Source organism: Sander lucioperca, chromosome 7 (genome assembly GCF_008315115.2).
Source record: "Sander lucioperca isolate FBNREF2018 chromosome 7, SLUC_FBN_1.2, whole genome shotgun sequence".
Taxonomy (NCBI): Eukaryota; Metazoa; Chordata; class Actinopteri; order Perciformes; family Percidae; genus Sander; species Sander lucioperca.
The window spans coordinates 16,925,437-16,946,345 of NC_050179.1; the positions used below are offsets into that span (position 1 = coordinate 16,925,437).

General features: G+C 38.8%; 2 protein-coding genes across 3 annotated transcripts; both read right to left on the reverse strand.

Annotated features, from left to right (window-relative positions):
• Window positions 1–165: 165 nt before the first annotated feature.
• Window positions 166–1,538, reverse strand: LOC116062186 (dispanin subfamily A member 2b-like). Of its 2 annotated transcripts, XM_031316807.2 has the most exons (3): window positions 1,214–1,536; window positions 497–648; window positions 166–463 (listed from the first exon to the last, which is right to left on the reverse strand). In XM_031316807.2, the coding sequence occupies exons 1-3, from the start codon at window positions 1,424–1,426 to the stop codon at window positions 451–453; spliced, it is 378 nt and encodes a 125-aa protein (XP_031172667.1). In that variant the 5' UTR covers window positions 1,427–1,536; the 3' UTR covers window positions 166–450. The 2 variants fall into 2 exon arrangements, with proteins under 2 accessions (XP_031172667.1, XP_031172657.1); XM_031316797.2 differs by having other exon boundaries at window positions 166–648; window positions 1,214–1,538.
• Window positions 1,539–4,117: 2,579 nt separating this feature from the next.
• On the reverse strand, window positions 4,118–20,487 carry cat (catalase). Its single transcript, XM_031316748.2, has 13 exons — window positions 20,252–20,487; window positions 15,723–15,894; window positions 14,721–14,831; window positions 12,140–12,270; window positions 11,747–11,851; window positions 11,388–11,513; window positions 11,087–11,278; window positions 10,506–10,658; window positions 9,859–9,997; window positions 8,954–9,084; window positions 7,173–7,280; window positions 5,513–5,596; window positions 4,118–4,592 (listed from the first exon to the last, which is right to left on the reverse strand). Exons 1-13 carry the CDS (start codon window positions 20,315–20,317, stop codon window positions 4,533–4,535), a joined length of 1,578 nt encoding a protein of 525 aa, XP_031172608.1. The 5' UTR covers window positions 20,318–20,487; the 3' UTR covers window positions 4,118–4,532.
• Window positions 20,488–20,909: the final 422 nt, after the last annotated feature.

Here is a 20,909-nt window from a genome sequence, read left to right on the forward strand (position 1 = left end):
TTTTGCAAATATATTTTGCTCTGATGTGCTTTTATGAAAATCCTCTTCCCTTCCCTGCGGTTGGCTATAGTTGCACTATAGTTGTGGAAACTAATGCCAGTGTGTATACAACCGCAACCTTTTTTTTTTTTAACCCTCAAAATTTCACAAGCACATTTCAAAGAGTTATGGAACACCATGGAACTTTCGTTTATTGAAAAACGAAACTTAAACAATTGCTGAGACAAAGATGCAGACAGGAAATCTCAATTTAATAAAAAAAAGTCGGGCATTCAAACTTGACTTCACACTTTGTAACACAAATAGAAATATAGTATCTCTCTTGCTCGAGGATGTACAGTAAGTAAAAAGGTATAAAAGGTTAGAAATTGTGCCATGAGCGTAAAGCAGTGAAACACAAGTATCACCAAGCCACAGCAGCAGCAACTTTAATACTACTGCAGTTCAAATTTAGCCTCTGTAATTGAAATCATATGGGCGGTAGCTGTTGTAACTTCTGGACTCCTGTACTAACAGGACAATCATTATAATAATGAAAATAAGGACAAGGATGGAAACCAGGACTGTGGCCCAGATGTTGAGGCAGCGGGCAGTGGAGCCGTAGTGTCGGGCACCCTCCAGATCTCCAGCCACCTTCCGGTCTCTGGCCTGGAAGGAACAAAGCACATTCATTTTAAAAGTGGATTGATACCTCAAGAGAAATTGCTAATGTTGAGCCTAGGCTAAATCTCATAATCTCCTGCAAAAGCTTTAGATTCATGTTTGGTGTATTTTCATGCTGCAAATGACATTGCTTTTTCCCTTTCCCAACGTATGTATTTTTTTGCATAAATCTCATCATTAATCCTTATCTTCAACAATGTCCAGCAAAGTGTGTATCACATTTAAAGTCTCTGTTGTAATTGTTCTTTTTTATTCATGTTTTTTATTCTTTTTCATAACATCTAGTAGTGAAATTGTAATTTTTAAGCCGAATATATCTAAAATCTTACATGAATATTCCTTGTCTGCCAGCTGCCATCCTCTGAATGATGATTATTCTTGACATGGTTACCAGTGAGGGCTGTGTGTTACTTGTCTCAATAAACTACTACCACTAACCATATCTCTCCTTCGTAAGAACCGCTATTTGAAATTGCAAGATATTGTTAAAACTCTTTTTTTATGTTCTTTGATAGACATTAACAGAAGATTCTGGATGAATGAAACTCACCTTGATAGAGAAGATGAGAGCTGCCAGCCCGAGGCAGCAGGGGTTTGAGTAGAGAAAGCAGCAGAGGGACCAGATGATGTGGTCCTTGGGGGGCTCGGGGGTCATGTTCACAGTGGTGTACTGAATTGCTGTAGATCCTCCAGGCAGACCAGGGAGTCCATCATACCTCCCCTGCAGTGGAACGTTCTCAGCCGGGTGACCTAGAGGATTCATCGCTGTCAGCTCAACTGTAGTTTGGAGTGGGGGCTGCTGAAGTTGTGCAACATCTCAACTGTCAATGTAGGCGTTGATTTCCTTTTGAGGTTTTTTTGGAGGGTTGGCACATGCCCATTTTGTTTTTTTAACCAAAAAGCCAATGAGGTAAACACAAACACACTTCTTGGCTGTTGTTATGGCAAAGAACATACAGTACATGACTTTTGATTCCTTAAAAAAAAGTGTCCTAAAGAGTTCCCTCAACTGTCAGCTTTAAAAAAATTCACCTATGGAACGAGCCTGTTCCACCAAAAGAAGTTCCTTCCCGAGGCTATTTTGCAGCAGCACCGTTGCTCAGTGCGGAGCTTAGCGCCGCCCAAGACGATTGTGATTGGTTTAAAGAAATGCCAATAAACCAGAGCACATTTTTCTCCCATCCTAGAATGCTGTGTAGACTCGCCAGACCCTCCTCCGCAGCGCTGTGGTGGAAGGTCTGGCAATGCGAGACTAGAGTGAAGCTACCTCGGAGGATTAAAGGAGACCATGCGCACCGTTCACATTGCCACGACCACAAGAAGCATGAAAACCCGTTTTAGTCGGTCTTCTATTGTTTTGTCCGTATTTTCTTGTTGAGTTCTGAGTTTTGCGTTTAAATGTATGTATCCATTGTTGAGTTTGTGTTTTGTACTGTCTGTTATGTATTTGTTGTTGAGTTTTATGAATTTTAAAGACCCATGTTAGCCTGCAAATCCAGACCCAAATCCGAAAGGATTAAGGGTCTGGCATCGAGTAATGAAAGTCGGCCATCTTGAGGGGCGGCACCAAGCATGCATTTGAAAATCTCACTGCACACAATTGGATAACACTACGACCAATCACAACAATACACGGGGTGACGTATCCAGAGCCCCATACGCTTAACTACCAGCGTACCAACTGGTAGATTAAACTGTCGTCATCTGTTTAGCTGGCCTCTGGCCCGCCTATATCAGATACACCGATGTGATTGGTGCAGCTTGGCTACAAGGGCATAGTTAATGAGCAGCATTACTCAATGCCAGAGTGACTCGCTGAGCAAATTGAAATTGTGCTCTTGCGAGAACTCTGGATTTTCAGGGTAGACCCATCTAGGGACGGGTACCACTTTTGACCTGTTTTAATGTAAAAATTAGGACGGAATACCTCTGGATTAGAGTTTAGATTCTCTGCCCGAGCCCGAACCCAACCCGACCCGACCCTCGGGCCGATATTTTCCGCCGCTATCCTTGGGCCGGGCCGGGCCCTTGATCAAGCATTTGTGTTTTTTTAATCATTACTTTATTAGCCCCATTCGGTGGGGAGAAAGCTATGTCTCTCCAGCTTCTCCCGTAGCTTTGGGTGTATGTCCTGCACTGACTTGAGTGTGAGGTAAACTGTGCTACATCGTGTCTCCCCCATCTGCAGCACTGTTCACGGCCAGTGTGTCAGCATGCAGACCGTGCCGAAGGACAGTATTAATTAGGTGATCGAGACAAGAAAGTCTCCTATATGGTTCCAGGGCTTTGATTATATTGCTGCTTTGATCTGTTACCCACACTATTCGGCTGAGGGAGCTAGGAACGAGTTTTTTTTTAATGTTTCTTCATTCGGATCCATTTACGTTCCATTCCATTCTGAATAAACAAACAACGCAGTTTACATGATTCGTCCTTGTTGCATTACCTGTATTTATTAAGATAATTCTAAACAGATTTCTGTAGTTCAAACAACTCTGAATTGTAGTTGAGAACGTCAGTTATAATGGCCCACGTATTAAAAGACTGTCGGGTTTAAAATCGGGCTCGGGCTCATAATTACAGTTAATGTGTCGGGCCGGGCCGGACTCAGACGCAACGTGCACATGCTCGGGCTTGATTTTTTGGGCCCGATCTAAGCTCTACTCTGGATCAAAGTCTAAAACACAAATGGAGCTGAAATCACTGTGAAATCAAGACCAAAAGCAGAAAATTACAGGATTTTTGGACAGTTATTAATTTTAATACCATTTCACTTTAATTAGTTAATGTAGATTTGCTGTCAATTTACATTTTAACCATGAGGTTACTGATGTGCAGTCTCTGTCTACAGGTGAAAACTACAACCTCGAACTGACTCTTGCAGTTTAAAGGTTAGAATAATCTGTATTTGGTAGTTTTAGTAAACAAAAAAGGCACTGTTGTTTTAGGTGTAGCGAAAATGATTACTCTTCTCCAAACTTGTTCTTCATGAATTGCATCTGACGACATGTGCAGACGCCCACATGAAACAACTACAGCAATGATAAGACTGACAGAGTGTTTCTTATTGCTATTTCTACTCATTACAAATAAAATATAGTTTTTCGTACTTATTGTCTGAAAACTAACCAAAACTGATCATTGCCCATAGTTAAAAAAAACACTGCCATTAGCAAACCACGAGCAAATCCTGCATAACTAATCAAGATATTTAACAACTTAAACCCAGATTAAAGATCCATTCAGTGTATGTCAGGCAAAGCATTTATATATAATGTTATTTGAACACACACACACACACACACACACACACACACACACACACACACACACACACACACACACACACACACACACACACACACACACACACACACACACACACACACACACACACACACACACACACACACACACACACACACACACACAAGTTGGGGTTAAAAATGCTAAATGAGTTTCAAGGCCTTTGTGGTTAATCTTAAGCACTCAAAATTGGCATGTTTTTGGTATAACCTGGTATAAACAGTCAACGGACAAAATCGGTTTTAATTTGTAAAAAAGAAACTGGTGATTTTTTCAAAATGGCTGTTCAATCACAATCACAAATTAACCTCACAGAATTTTATCAGAGATCAAGAACCTCTTGAATACAACTAGCTTTGAGAATTTTGAAGAAAATCAACAGTTTGGATTGACTGTATAATAAATTAACTAACCCCAACTGTGACACTACAAGGTTAGTATTTCAGTCTTGTCACTGACAGTAAGTAATTGGAGAGTTAAGTCCAATCATGACACTGGTATTAGCAGTTGGTAATCACGGAAGTACTAAATGAGGGGGCTGTCCTCGGGGGGAAATGAAGGCATCACATCTTGGAGGACGCAGCGATGGCTCCTGGACGGCTGTAAACATGCAGACTTGTGTTCTGAAAAACACAAAGTTGAAGGAAGAGAAAAAAAGTGTGGTATTAGGATACTGAAATATACACAGCGTAGTCAATTAACTGGTGGCATTATGACATGTTTAAATAAAAAAAAAATGTAAACTGATCCTCTGAGCAACGTGTCTGGTGTAATAGTATTACTTCACATATTCTTACATGATCATGATCCTATATCTATAAATTATTGTAAACTTCTCCCCAGTGATCAAAGAAGTAGTGTCTTATCCACTTCAAATGGCTCCATTTAAAAATACACAGTGGCATCACTTAACCTTTGTTTACGCTTGTAAAAGGGTTTTGTTAGTCCATTTGAAAATTAAACACTGAGTAGTACCGACCACATATTTGGAATGTATTACAAATTGGAAAATAATGATGAAACCTGTATTTTGATTTATGTTTGGATCCAATGGATGCAAAGACATTCAAACAAACCTCTGCATGTTACGTTTCTAGAGAGTTTACAACCAGGCTTGTGGCTCATTGACCATATTTGAGCTAAATGTTAACACGTTCTCAATGACAATACTAAAATGCTAATGTTAAGCAGTTAATGCGTATCATTTTTATAATCTTAGAATAGCAGGTTAGCATGCTGACATATGCAATTTTGCACTACACACAAAGTACAGCTGAGGTCAATGGTAAAGGCATTAGTTTTGAAGGTCCATCCACCGGGGAACATGACTGTAGGTACCAAATTTGGTGGCAATGCGTCCAACAATTGTGAGGACATTACACTCAAAATCCGAAATGTCAAAGTCATGATGGCGGTTTTTTTGACAACTGAAGCAAGGTGGTGGGTGGATGGATAGACTGACCGCAATGGAATCCCTGGAAGATGGCCCATCACTTAAAACTGGAGGAGACATTTTATTAGACTGGAATGGGACTGCGTTTACCTTCTGGGCCTCCGCATTGGACTTGTTGAGAAGGGTCTGAACCCGATTTCCATAGTCTGGATCGACAGCCTTCAAGTTCTCGACCTGCATAAAAAAATCAGACCATGAGACCTAAAAACCCTGAAAACATTTTTTTTTATTTTGCTCCTTACTATAACTAAAGTATTATCTGCCATATTAAAGAGGCATTTTTGATAATTCACATAGGTCTGTATCTTTTTGTTCCTCTGTGTTATTTTAGCAGGTCTGAAGTGGGCAGGAATCTATAGAAAAAAGCTGATGTCACACACTTGTGGGCAACAATCAGGATATAGCTAAATTTCAATCAGAATCTGATAACAGTTGTCAGGTTAACTGGACTGTGTGGGTGTGATTTGATTGACAGTGAGCAGACAAAGCAGATTAGCATTTTTGTAAAGTGTTGTAAAGTTAGTGTTAAACTAAAACAAATTAATATAAAAAAATATATATCTTTAGGTATTAATTGTTAGCTGATAATTTCATTTTTAGTTATTTATTGTTGTAGAGAAAAATTTGAGAATTGAAGCCAGGTTTCTCAACATCCAATTTCTTGTTGAGTTTTTATTATAGGTTGACACAGTTTCTAACATGTGGTGTATCCTTTTTTGCAAAGTGAAAAACTAACATGACCACAGTGGAAAATGACGCACAAACTCTTAGAGAACAGTGGGTTTGAGTTGCTGTGGTTTGTTGACGGTTAGGGTTGGTGAGGGAGGCATAGAAGAAAATAAAACGTAATGTCTGAAGACAATCATCTCTGTAAATGTTATTATATTAGTTTAAACATCTCCAGTAGTTCTCTGTATGCTACTATGGTGGATCAACACAATAAATCTGGACCAGATTTAGTTGCTATTTAGTTCATTTAGTGCATTTAGTTCACTTCTTTAAAAAAAGTATTTAATATCGTAATCATGCGACACTCAAACTTTACATAATGGTATCAGTTTCCCCTGACTTCTTTAATCCCATTGAAAAACTGACTCAGTGCATTGACCCGACTAATAACTTTGCATGTCCCAAAACTTTCTCTAAACCAAGAAGGGCAAAAATAAAGTCACTGTTAAATCACCGAATGGCCTTTACGCCCAAATATACTGCTAACCCGCTTGTACAATATAAACAGCCAGACTTGCTTGGTCCTCTGCAAAGAAAAACTCACTGTACCGAGAGTAAGATTAAAGATCAGGGAAGTTACTTTTATTTACTGTGCACGAAACTTGTAGAACAAGGGCGCCCGGATAGTTCACTTGGTAGAGCGGGCGCCCGTATATAGAGGTTTACTCCTCGTCGCAGCGGGCCCGGGTTCGACTCCGACCTGCAACCCTTTGCTGCATGTCATTTCCCCTTTGCCTTTAAGGTGCACCCCAATGAATTATGCAACACAAATACATGTGCCTTGTCATACACCGACATAACCACAGGCTTCCTGAGCACAGACTCACTAGTACATTTGGTTTTCAAAAGGCTACATCCTGTGGTGAAGAATATCTGAACAAATGCAACCGTGCCACCAACCCAACAGAAAACTATCCTTTTAAAAAGATGTAAAAGTAAATGTCTACTGAATATTCCAAGAGCATGAAATACATTAAGGTGATGCAGACTGTGTGGATACTATAAGGTGATGTGGACTCACCATGCGTTTTTGGATGAAGAGCTGGGCTCCCTTCAGGGCTCCTGCCATGTTCTGGCAAAGTCTCTGGCGCTCCTCTTCGTTCAGCACCTGTGTGTAGAAGGTACGCACCTGCAATAAAACACACACAAAAGTTGATAACCTGGTCAAGGGAATCAAAACAACAGGAGATTCATTTAGGTGAATTCTATACAGAAATTGTGGTTTAAAAAGATAGTGTGATCTGAGACCCTATTTTAACAAACCAAAGGGTACACTGCCAATAAACTAAGTAAGAAGCAGTAGAAATCTGATTTACTGCCCCTTTACCAGACATGGGAATGATAAATTAGCTTGTTTGCATTACTGTATTTTAATTGCAACAAAGTAATTGATTGATATTTATTTTGGGCGTCATTATGTCAAAACAGTATTACAAATTTGAATGGCCACTTCGGGCAGCAGAACAACCTGTAAAGTTTAAACAACACAGCATTACCATAGTATCACCATATACAGCCGGTTACGGCAAACCTGTTAAACAGTTGCTTATTTATACATCAAGCAAAAACGGAGCAACACTGGCATTTATTTGAAATTGTGTTTCTGATTCACTCTCCTTTCAGTCCTGTTTTGGTTTCTGCCTCTTGAGAATACTATATCTGGCTCTTTAGCGGCTCAATGCTCCACTATGTTCACCAGATTCCTATAAGTTTTTCAGTCTGCTTTACTGGGCAGGAAGTGTAGTGGGTTTTAACAGAGCTGCCGTGATGTTTGCAATTAGAGGGAACCAAAACAGTAAAGGTGCGGGCCAAAAAAACAAAACAAGCAGAGCTGGGTGATAATTCTGTAAGTTTGGCACTATGAGTGACACCTCTGACATACAAGTAGTCATGTGATTGAACTGAAAACAGAGACATACCTGCTTTCATATGAAAAAAAATGACTTTTTCATATTGCTAAAGCCACTGCTTATTACGTCAACCCTTCTTACAATAAACATTCATAGCAAGCTAAACAGTCCAGACAATTTTGGATACGACTGGATCATTATGCTAACTTCTTGGTGATTTTCCAGTTCGTAAAAGCTTTTAAAATAAAAATAAAAAAAATAAATAAATAAAAAATAAATGTTGGCTTTTGATAATTCGTTGAAAATTACATAACAGGCTTGGGGATAAATCACAAATTTCTGTTGAAAAAGTGTTTTTAAACATTAATAATATAAAATAAGCACAATCTGCTTCTCTTAACTAGAGAACAATTGAAGGATTTAGTTAGTTTGACTGTTTTTGATTAAATCAAAGTGATGGGCCTTCATAGTTTTCCCAACGTGTGCTTGCTCAGGCAGCACCTACGGGCAGCACTTATGAAAAAAGTCTGTCTGAGAGAGCGAGAGCTCCATTTGGAGTGAAATGCGTTTTTTATACTTTATATATCTATTACACAAACAAAAAAACTATATAACACACTAAAAGAAGGGAAAAATTCCCCAAAAAAAAAAAAAAACAGTATACACACACTGTATATTGTTTGAAAATGGACAAGGCTGTTGTTAACAATTTAGTGATTTAGTGTTTTAATTTATAGGAAGGCTGTTCAAGTAAGTCAGCAAGGAAGTAAACAAGAATGAATAATACGTACTGGCCCTTTTGGTGACCTTAATAATCTGGCACAACAGAGTACAGTTGTGAAGTGTGTGAATGAATATTTGTATTACAGAAATCCAAAACACTTCGTGTTTTGTGGGCACAAATGCCTTGGCCATAGAAAATGGGCATACAAAAGTGTGACTTTATCTTTACCTGTGTGACATTATCGTCATCTGCACTGTTGTAGCGTGCCACATCTGGAGACACGTTGAACTTGGACTCCACACACTGAGGCTGTGTCTCTGGGGCACTGAAGCTGTTGGGATAGTAGTTTGGAGCTCCCCCTAGAGGCCAGACAGACCAAACACTGGTGAGTCAGGTAGGAAGAAAAAAATGCTGTTGAGGGTTGAATTCTGCAAAGACTGAACTAACTGGAACAAAAAAAAGAAAAGTGTCACTTATAGTGAGTATAGGGAGTTAATCTGATCAATAAATAGGCGACATGATGCCAAAACACTATGGCTTTAAATATGGCATGCTGTGAATGTTGTATGGTATGTAAGTTATCACAGTTTTTCAGCTGTTCGTTATAGTGTAGAGGACTGTGGTTAGTCTCTGTATATTCATTAGGAAAGGACCAATGGCTAATAGCCATTGAAGATTTTTTCTTAACGGAAAAACACACATATCTAGAGACTACAAGAAGCACAACTGCAAGAAAAATGGTAAAAATGGACATGATACAAGACTCAAAATGGTGACACCAGAACGGAGCTGCAAATAAATAAAACACGACTGTATAAATGATGGTTAAAACATGTGATTGAATTTTACAAACAGCGTGTTTTAAATGTTGTTTAGTTTATAGCTTAGAGAGAAAAAATACTGAACCACTATGAAGCAATTGTGCTGAATATGGTATTGTGTCAAAGCATGTGATACCGTCCAAATGGAGACACCTGTTGGGCAACCCCTGGTATTGCATTTGGTGGAGGAGGTGTGCTTTGTATACACCGTGGTGACCCAACTCTGCACAGTTAAGCGTCTCTGTCCTTGTTATCGTATGCACAAAGAGACACAGGCACAAAAACAGACACACAGACTGGACTATGACTAACCTTGGTTGTCATACATGCACATCGGACCATCACGCTGGTAGTTGCTCACACGGGCCCTAAAGGGGCAGTTGACGGGGATCTGCAGGTAGTTGGCTCCCAGCCGGTGTCTGTGTGTGTCTGGGTAGGAGAAGAGACGGCCCTAGACAGAGACATGGCAGATACACAAGACAGAGCATTGTTACACTGTAGGCCTCTCTACTGTCAAAGAAAGAGTCGACAATAAGCAAGTTTTGAGCAGTTTATTCACAAGCATTTAGTCCAGCTTCAGTTCTGCCGTGGGGGAGTAAAAACATAAAAATGTGGGTATCACCAAATATGAATAGGCCCTTTAACAGGACACCATAGAACATTGAACTGGTCCATCATGGTTATTTAAAGTTACAGGGACTGTAAAACATTTTCATTAAATTTGTGTATATTCGCTAATCAAAAAAGAGCTACAACTTATCAAAAATGATTTGCAGTGTTATCTGTGTCCAGGCAACATTAGTATGCAATTAGGGGATGCTCCCCTCGGAAATTTTGAGCGACATTTTGAGCGTCAAACACTTGCATTGCCGATTTTCCTTTTCATTTACAAATTTATTTACTTTTTTTTTTTGGTCTGATCGAAAAACACATCAAAAGAAAATGTGTTTTTGTGTTACCTGCAGCATCTTGTCGGGGCTTGGCTCGATGCCTGGTGGCATGTTGCTGGGGTCAAAGGCCAGCTGCTCCACCTCTGCAAAGTAGTTGACTGGGTTCCTGTTGAGTACCATTTTGCCCACAGGGATCAAAGGGTATTCTTTATGTGACCAAACCTGAAAGGAGAAAACTCCATTAGCTGAAAAATACTGTACACTACTGCTGGATGGGCACAACAACACACCCAGGGTAGTATTTGACATGTACGCAAGGCTTTTCGCAACATCACCTCATTTCATATTTCTATCATTTAAATTTTCCTATTCAAAACTAGACATCTGATTTTGGCCACTAAAATATGTGTGTAAATACTTACTGCCTTCATTAATTGAACAGTTAAACTCATAGTCATAATCATAGTCATACAAAACAAGGCTGCCAGGATCACATACTCCTAATGCACATTTTACATCATTTTAAAAAAAAATAGTTTTCTTTACTAGGTTGCTGCAATAGGGATAAAACATTTCTCCAAGTTGGAATTCATTTGTAGGGCTTCTCAAACTTAGTCAACCTTATGACCCAGTTTGTTCTGCTGTGGTACCTTGGTAACGTCGAAGGGATTGAACTGGAACTTCTCAGCATGCTCATAGGTCATGACCTGGATATAGAAGGTCCAGGACGGGTAGTTGCCATTGCCAATGGCATTGAACAGGTCTCCGATGGCATAATCTGGGTTGGTGGCAGCCAGGCAGTCTGCCTCCTCTACTGACAGATTCTTTATTCCTTGATCAGTCTAAAAAAAACAAGAACACGATGTATGACATACTGTAACTTAGCAATGCAAAATCCTAGGAGGTGGCTATATAAAAGATAAATGGAGTTAAACCTCGGCTTAAACAGACCTTGTAGTGGAACTTGCAGTAGAAACGCTCACCGTCAGCATTGACCAGTTTGAAGGTGTGAGAGCCGTAGCCGTTCATGTGACGGAAGCCATCGGGCAAACCTCGATCGCTGAACAAGAAAGACACCTGCACAGGGCATACGGGACAGAAGACACAAGATAATGACGAGTCCCGTAAAGTTTTCTGTGCCAACTACTTTTGATGTAAACTATCAACCAGTTACTACAGGTATAAATACAATGAGGCAAACAATGGCAACAATAAGCTATCAACCAAGTAATCTTCCTGTTTGAAATCTTCCTCTGTACACTCGACTAGAATCTGCCTTCAACAAAAGCATCAGGCTCGGCAGCAGCTACCTGATGCAGACTCTCGGGCCTCAGGCTCCAGAAGTCCCACACCATGTCGGGGTCTTTCATGTGAGTTTGGGGATTGCGCTTCTGGGAGTGGATGAAGGACGGGAACTGCATAGGGTAAAGGGGGCAAGTCAATGTTTTACACTTGATAAATGTTGTGAAACTAAGAAATTGGTATCTGATCATCTTTGTGCTGCAGTATGATTTACAGGTGTGTTTGTTTTTGGAATACATTAAATATGTTCATGACAAATGGAGCTCCTTTTAAAATATCTTCCTATAATTACTTGTTTGTGAGAAAACTTCAGACTGTTATTCAATAACATTGTGGCCCTCCACTCATAAAAACGAACGCAAAGCAAAGTCTGGATAATACACCACACTACACCCACTCACCAGCAGGGCGTCCCTGATGAAGAAAATGGGGGTGTTGTTGCCCGTCAGGTCCCAGTTGCCCTCCTCAGTGTAAAACTTGACTGCAAAGCCTCTGGGGTCTCGCACTGTGTCTGCTGATCCTGATTCGCCAGCTGAAATAAAAAAGCAAATAAGAGATAACATTTGTTCATAAATTAGTAAAATAATATGTCCCAAGTCCACACACTGAAAAAGAGCAATGGCTCTATCAGTGTCAAAGTAAAGCAGGGCTTAAACGATTAGTTGATTAGTCTATCCACAGAAAAATAAATTGTCAAGTGATTATTTTAAGAAGAAGTGCATTTTGTGGAAACAGCTTCTCAAATGTAAGGATCTGCTGCTTTTCCTTGTGCTACTGTACATGAAAATAAACTGAATATGTAACTATAACTGACTGTTGGTGAGATAAAACAAGACATTTTAAGAAATCAACTTGGACCCTAGGACATTCAAAAGGACATTTTCCACTGTTTTCTGATGTTTTATAGATCAGACAATTATTCCAGACAATAATCAGAGTAATCAATAATGAAAATAAGTGAGAGGAGAGGGGATGGTGATAAAAGGAGTGCAATTTTCCAAAACACCCTTGCACATGTAACTGTAAGTGGCACCATGCACCTTCTGATGCCACTCATACTAATCTTATTTAACATTGGAGCCAATGACTGTGCCAAACTAAAATACTCAGGGCACAACCCACCTGTTGAAGAGAGATAACCAGTGTGATGCCAGTTTTAAACAAGCAACCACTAAAAATGTAGATTATACTTAAACTACAAGTGTGCTTATGATACAGTATATCAACAGTTAATGACTATTCTTACTCATTTGAACATTTTTATTCATATATCTATCAAATTTAGAACTGATGCAAACCCAAAATTTAAGATCCATGGGAACTACTAATATGAAATAAACCTTTATCTGAATATCATATTTCTAAACTATTTTGTAGAAGTGCTCATCACACCACCTGAGCGCCAGTGTATTAAGCCGATACATTTTCAAGACAGAGTAGCACCTGCTTTATTGATGCAAAGCATAACAAACAAATAATGCACAACTCCAATTAGTAAAATCTAACTTGAGCAGCATTTTCCAACCCACTTATTTAATGGAAAAAATATGATACAGGTTTTAAACAAATAGTCAAATTAATAAGAAAAACTGTTATGTAAAAAAAACACTATACAAATCTGCTGCTTTTCCTTGTGCTACTGTACATGAAAATAAACTGAATATGTAACTATAACTGACTGTTGGTGAGATAAAACAAGACATTTGAAGACATCAACTTGGACTCTAGGACATTCAAAGGACATTTTCCACTGTTTTCTGATGTTTTTATAGAGCAGACAAGTATTCCAGACAATAATCAGAGTAATCAATAATGAAAATAATTGTTAGTCACAACTCTGAAGTAAATTTTGAGGGCTCATTCATCAGATCAGCTAAAGCAAACAGTTCCAAGTCTGAGTGAGAGGAGAGGGGGTAGTGATAAAATGAGTGCAATTTTCCAAAAAACCCTTGCATGTGTAACTGTAGTGTGAGTGGCACCATGCACCTTCTGATGCCACTCATACTACTGTAATCTTATTTAACATTGGAGCCAATGACTGTGCCAAACTAAAATACTCAGGGCACAACCCACTTGTTGAAGAGAGATAACCAGTGTGATGCCAGTTTTAAACAAGCAACCACTAAAAATGTAGACTATACTTAAACTACAAGTGTGCTTATGATATATCAACAGTTAATGACTATTCTTACTCATTTGAACATTTTTATTCATATATACACTACCGGTTAACAGTTTGGGGTCACAAATTACTATTCCACTCCATTATAGACAGAACACCAGCTGAGATCAGTTGCATTGTTTTTTGTTTTTTTTTAACAGTCTGTATGTTACACCAGTATGGCTGGTGTTCTGTCTATAATGGAGTGGAATGGAAATTTCTAAGTGACCCCAAACTTTTGACCGGTAGTGTATATAAAATTTAGAACTGATCCAAAGCCAAAACTTAAGATCCATGGGAACTACTAATATGAAATAAACCTTTATCTGAATATCATATTTCTAAACTATTTTGTAGAAGTGCTCATCACACATTTTCAAGACAGAGTAGCACCTGCTTTATTGATGCAAAGCATAACAAACAAATAACGCACAACTCCCTTTAGTAAAATCTAACTTGAACAGCATTTTCCAACCCACTTATTTAATGGAAAAAAATATGATACAGGTTTGAAACAAATAGTCAAATTAATAATAAAAATGTTATAACCAAAAAACACTATAAAAATAACACAATTTATTGTCTTGTTATTACATTTAGGGACTTGCGTAAATTATCTGTTCATTTGTGTTTCTTTCTATGAGCTTACTCTTTGTTTGTTGTTCTTTTGTTGTTGCAGCATGACAATGTATGAGGACATACAAAATGGATTTTTTTTTGTACCTGTCCTTAAAAAAATTCTATACATTTTTGATATTTTAGGGGAAAATCTGTAAACAATCATAAGGTATGACTCAAGCGTAAAACACAGTTATTCTTACCCACAGTGGAGAAGCGCACAGCGATAGGTGTAGTCTTGCCGACATGCTCAAACACCTTAGCCTTGCAGTAGCGAGTGATGTCATGAGTCACCTCAAAGTAGCCAAACGCTCCTGCATCATGGAGGGAAAATAATGTCATTGTTGGTTCACATATTAATATCAGCTGAAACATATTTGTAGTTGACTGCTCAGAGACTAGCTGAGTGTTACGTCACCATGCACTGGAAAGAAAAGCAGCTCACTCCGGAGAAGGCCAACAAACAAGATTTGCTCAATATCTGCCCAAAGTCTTTGGCCTTGATCTGAAAAGCTGGCAAAGATTAGCATTTGTCTGGAGCTAATAAACAAACAAGAATGCCCCCCATTTGCCTTTTGCCTACTTTTTTGTCAGATCGTTCTGTTGACTTTGGCAGGATAATGTAGCTAGATTTGCAAAAGTGTTGTTTCTCAAAAACTTTGTTCAGTCTGACAAGTCCTGGTCTTTAATCTGTGTCATTGAATTTATGGATAATTATCATCACATCATGAAAAAAAAAAAAAATACTATGCCAGCAAAGAGTTCTCAGTGTGGCATATTTTCACAAGTGTTCTACAAGATACTAACTTGAGCATTTTAACATCTATACATCATCACCACATCCATTTGGACACCTTAGTATTATTCACAGACACAAGCGCAACCATCATCCTCATCAGTATACAATACAAAGGTTGCATTACGTCCCAGAAACAGTTTAACATTACAAGCAAGCAACTAGAGCTGGGCATCAAACCTGGATACTTTTTTGATAGCATTACACAACGTTGACCCTGTTTGACCAGCCACATTATTATGTGAGGTAACATATCCTGGTGAAGTTCATAAAGGAGGAGGCAGAACAAGCTACAACATTCTTTTTGCAAGAAGAAACAATTAGGATACAAATTTCGCCCTAAATGTGTAATGCCAGCCTGATATAGCCAACACACAGGGGACACAGACGAGACTGATCCAACACTCACCTGCCCCTTTGGCATGCACCACTCTCTCTGGGATTCGTTCCCGGTCAAAGTGGGCCATCTCATCTGTGAAGACCACATCTTGGACAAGCAGGGGGCCCCTCGGTCCTGCAGTCTGCAGGTTCAGCTTATCTCCAACTGGATGGCCAGCCCCTGTGGTCAGTGTGTCTGGCCTCTATTGCACACAGAATGCATTAAAAAACACATTAACTAAGATAAGATAGACTTTATTGATCTCACACTGGGGAAATGTACTCATACACAAGATACGTATGTTAGGCCAATTACAAAGGGTGTGTATTACAATGTAGATTTGAAATCCTGTTGCAAATAAATTATACTATATGTTTAGAACGATTATTTTATTGTAAATAAATCATTAGATTTTTGTATTGATTGTTGACAGTTAGAAGGTCAGACAGCCATCATTAGAACACATCTTCAAATATAATGTTTTATTGGAAACAAAACCCAAATATATTCAATTCAAAATACAAAAGAAGCAATTTAGGAAGTTAGAACTAGCTAATATGCACAATGTCAGCTTCATTTAAAACATTTTTTCATCTATAATGTTTAGAATTATAGGACCAAAAATCGTCAGTCTCAGAAAAACCTCTATGAAAGTCAAGTGTCAGACCAAAAAGTGTCATGTCTCAGAAAATTCTCCATCAGCTGAAACTGCTTCAAACCAAACGGCCTCAGCGTCAGAAAAACCTCCGTCAGCCTCAGACAAAACTTTGTCAGAAATAAAGTTGGCAGAGATAACGTTGCCCAGATGAGGGAGCTGTTGACTAGCTTTCTGAATTAGCTAAAGTAGATAGCAGCTTTTACAGTGAATACCGCAGTGGTGTTGTTTCTGTTAACTGGTACAGCAAGCAAACTTATTTGTGATATAATACGAAATAGCTTAATAGTTTTCTGCAAGCTAGTTCACTCGTGTAAAGTAAACCCATGTTTAGTCCTCCGGTTGCCATGTATTACAAACAAACTCAGCTGAAGAATCATAACACGTCATCAACGCGCGACGCGACGACTTGCACATGTTACTCCACGTCAGCGCACGGGTCCACTATGTGACAAACCCTATGGAGTGTACCACGTGTGTGCATATTTCGACAGAGTGACAGCGTAAGCGAAGAAATAGACAGAGACAACAAAACGGAACGAATCAGACAAGCGAAAGAAAAGCTGTGTCCTGTTCTCTTTATTTATATATTTTATACTGTACAACCAGTAAAACATGTCCCGTTCTGTAGACATGGTCGTTATTTATTTATTAATTAATGTTGTACCAGTCCAATATGACTTGGTTAATAAAAAAAGAAAAAGAAAGAAAGAAAGCTTTGTTAGAAAGTGAAGTAATGCAATTGATATTTTTATGAACATTTAAAATGAATGCCTCCACTTGTCGCTAACCTAACTTCGCTAGCTAGTCAAACATAAACTAGCAGAAGGTCTGTGATAGATAGTACACAACATATTTTTCATTTGAATCGTTTCCCTCATTGTATACGTTAATGGCGATTGCGTTGTGTAATTAATGCTATGTATTAGTCATTAATGTTATGCACGGAACTTTACAGCCACAGAGTAAGCCTAGCAATCCTGAAATAGCTATTTTACATTGAAACTGTGCATAGCCCTAGGTAGGAGTACAACAGATAGGTAATACACATTATTTAAATTTACCCACAGAATTTATGGACTGAAGCATCTGAGCCGTTATTGCAGCTCTACTCAGTATACCTGTTATTGTGCCATTGAGCTTCTCACATTTTTGCACTAGCCTATTGTTATTGTCATGATGCATATTGCTATTGATTCAGTAAATATTATTTCAGTTGAACTATTAATCTTTCTAAAGTGAAATAAGAACACATGTCAAACTCAAGTAGCTGCTTCAAAAGCTGAGAAGATTAGGCCTATATATTTAAATATTATTTGTTTTCAGTAGTGCCCAAACCTTTGCTATCCACTGTAATACAGTCACATTTCATTTAGTTGATATGATCTGTGTATTTGTCCAAGTCTTCTGCATGTTTTCTACTAGTTTGCATAATGAGGATGAAAGAAGTATCCTTCCCTTTAGCGTTATGACATCAAGGGGCATGCATACCAACCTGTGTGAAAGTGGACATAGGCCTATAGTGTTTACTTAGTTAAAAACAAAAAAGAAAGTTTCCTTCAACCAGTCTTGTTTGGTCCTAATTAGGTGAGTACTTGGTTAGACTGAGTGACTTTTAGGCTACTCCGATGCCGTTTCGCTTGAGACTGACGATTTTTGGTCCGAGGCCGTTTTTTCCGAGACCTAATGCTGTTTTGTCTGAAGATGAGAGGTTTTTCTGAGACTGAGTGACTTTTAGGCTACTCCGATGACGATTCGCCTGTGACCTGATGCCTTTTCATCCGAGACCTGATGCCTTTTCGTTTGAGTCTGACACCTGAGTCTGAGATCTGAGGATGTCCTAAAAAAAACACCGTAATTCAGACTGCTCTGGAAACTTGCACAGCTGCTCACCCGCATTTATAAATTATAAAAAATACTGAGACAAATACAAAATACAAACTAGCTTAACATGAAGGGGCTGGAGGAAGGTGGACTACAATAAGGGTTATTTAAGGTTAAAGTAACGTTAGCTATTTTGCTACTCTGATATGCTCTGGTTATATAACCCACAGGGGTGAAGTTCAACTGCAAACATGCCTCTACACAATGAACCAGTTACTACATACAGTGCTGCTCATAAGTATTCATACCCATGCTAAAGTTGACTAAAAAAAGGAATAAAAAAAATCATCTTTTGGAAATTGATCTTAATGCCTTAATTAAAAAAATGAGGAAAAATCCAACCTTTTAAGGACACCAATTTGTTTTGTGAATGAATAATGTATTGTAAATAAATAAATGTTCTTCCTTAAAATACAGGGGCCATAATTATACATACCCCTATGTTAAATTCCCATAGAGGCAGGCAGATTTTTATTTTTAAAGGCCAGTTATTTCATGGATCCAGGATACTATGCATCCTGATAAAGTTCCCTTGGCCTTTGGAATTAAAATTGCCCCACATCATCACATACCCTTCACCATACCTAGAGATTGGCATGGTTTTATTTCAGTTAGCCTAATAGCTAACTGAGATAAGATCCATATCAATGCAAATCAAACCAGCTATTAGGCTAACTGAAATAAACCCATTTTCCTCATTTTTTTAATTAAGGCATTAAGATCAATTGCCAAAAAATGATTTTTTTTATTCCTCTTTTTAGTCAACTTGACCATGGGTATGAATACTTACGAGCAGCTTTGTATCTAGCTAAGGCAGTGGTTCTCAACCTTTTTTGGGCCAGCGCCCCCCCCCCCTCAATTCTCCAGGTCCCTTAGGCCCTATTATTGTTATGATGATTATTGTTGTTGTTGTTATTATTAGGCCTTTTATTGTTGTTACTATTGTTATTAAAAAAAATCATATCATTGAATGAAAAATGTTCGAAGGCTATGTTCATAGACTTACTCAAGATAAATGATGTTAATGTTTAATGAAGACTTTAAAGTTCATGACAAGACCAATTCATAACGCTGCAGTACGGAGTTCATTTAAGATGATACTCTGACGACCCATTCCTGGAAGCGATATTTTTTTCCCACTATGGCCACGCCAAGACCCGCCCTTCAATAGCATTCACACACTACTATTGGCCAGGCGTCCATGCTTACATGAACAGGTCCTATCCCCTGACCATTCCCCTAACCCTAACCCTAACCTTAACCACTCGAGGTGAAATGCCTAACCCCAACCAATCGAGCTGCTTCGTAGGGCGGGTTTTGGCGTGGCCATAGTGGAATTCGTAATTTTGCTCCCGGGAAGGCATCACGAAGCCGAAGAGAAGAAGTTATACACGTCTCGTCCAGTCGCAGTGGCGTAAACTGGCAGGTTTTAATGTTGCATACCGCTGTTTTTTTGCGAGTAGTTTAAAGTGTAAACTTGTATTGTTGTGATTCGTTGGTGTCAACTCGCCCTTTCCAAAATATTGCTTCCAGCGCCCCCCCTGTCATCCTCTGAACGCCCCCTGGGAGGCTGTACCACCCCCGTTGAGAAACACTGAGCTAAGGACATTAAAGCTGTTTGCGTGTTTATTCTGTGACTGAAAAGGTCTGAGAAACAGTTGGTGGTTAATAGGTAACTTAGCTTAACGTTATTTGATTTATTTTAGACATGGGGATAACGTTAGTTTAGCATAACGTTGGCAAATGACTGTTGGCCGGTTTGCTAGTGAACGATTTACAATAACAACGATTATAAAATGACCCAAAAACAAACAGTTAGCTAACAGTACTAAACACCTTGGAAATGTCGGCAAAGTCAGGCTTCGGAGTTGAATGTTAGCTCGTCCGAAAAGCTAGCTTTAGGTTTTAGCTGTTAACGTTAGTTAGTTAACTAAACGACCTCTAACCCATTTTATCCCAAGTCAGGCTGCAGCAAAAACACTCGATTAAATGCTGGGTAACGTTTACGTTATATACACACCTGAAAGCCCCTTTTCTCCTTCCACGTCTTCATTTGATCGGTAGCTTTATCTCTGTTGTCAGCCATCTCGACAGGTCAACGCCACTCGACGTTTAGACCACACGCTGTTTGGTAGATGTTGCGGAACAAAACGTGATCTATATAGCCCGATGTCTGAAAAATTCTTCCTGGACTTTGCTCAATGTGGCTCCTCCCCATCTTATGTCCCTCCTTTCTGATTGGCTGAAAGGAGGAAACTGACCTATTTTTGAGACAAGATGAGAAAGCACCAAACCAGAGGTTGTCTATTGTCTTTTAATAATACAGTATATTATCCTTAAACTCAGTTTTCACAACAGAGTTTCAATGTGCAAAAGTCTTGAAAGGGACTCCCTTCAAGATCAGTTAATAAAGCAGGACCTTTATCTTATCACTTGATATTGTGCTTTAGCAATGGTGGAATGTAACTAAGTACATTTACTCAAGTACTGTACCGTTGTACAATTTTAAGTTACTTGTACTTTAATTGAGTATCATTTTTTATGCTACTTTTACTCCATCACATTTCGAAAGGAAATATTGTACTTTCTTCTCCATCGCATTTATTTGATAGTGTATAGTTCTTTGCAGATTTAGATTATTAACACAAAATAAAAATCAACTAACAAATGATGGTATT

Bases quoted from the DNA above. Each gene is read 5' to 3' on its own strand.
- cat (XM_031316748.2), bottom strand. From the start codon at position 20,317: ATGGCTGACAACAGAGATAAAGCTACCGATCAAATGAAGACGTGGAAG. The intron at 15,895-20,251 runs GTGTGTATATAA...TGTGTGCAATAG, and splicing joins AGGAGAAAAGGGGCTTTCAG to AGGCCAGACACACTGACCAC. The intron at 9,998-10,505 runs GTAACACAAAAA...GTCTCTGTCTAG, and splicing joins GCCCCGACAAGATGCTGCAG to GGCCGTCTCTTCTCCTACCC.
- LOC116062186 (XM_031316797.2), bottom strand. From the start codon at position 1,426: ATGAATCCTCTAGGTCACCCGGCTGAGAACGTTCCACTGCAGGGGAGG. The intron at 649-1,213 runs GTGAGTTTCATT...TGTTCCTTCCAG, and splicing joins CTCTCATCTTCTCTATCAAG to GCCAGAGACCGGAAGGTGGC.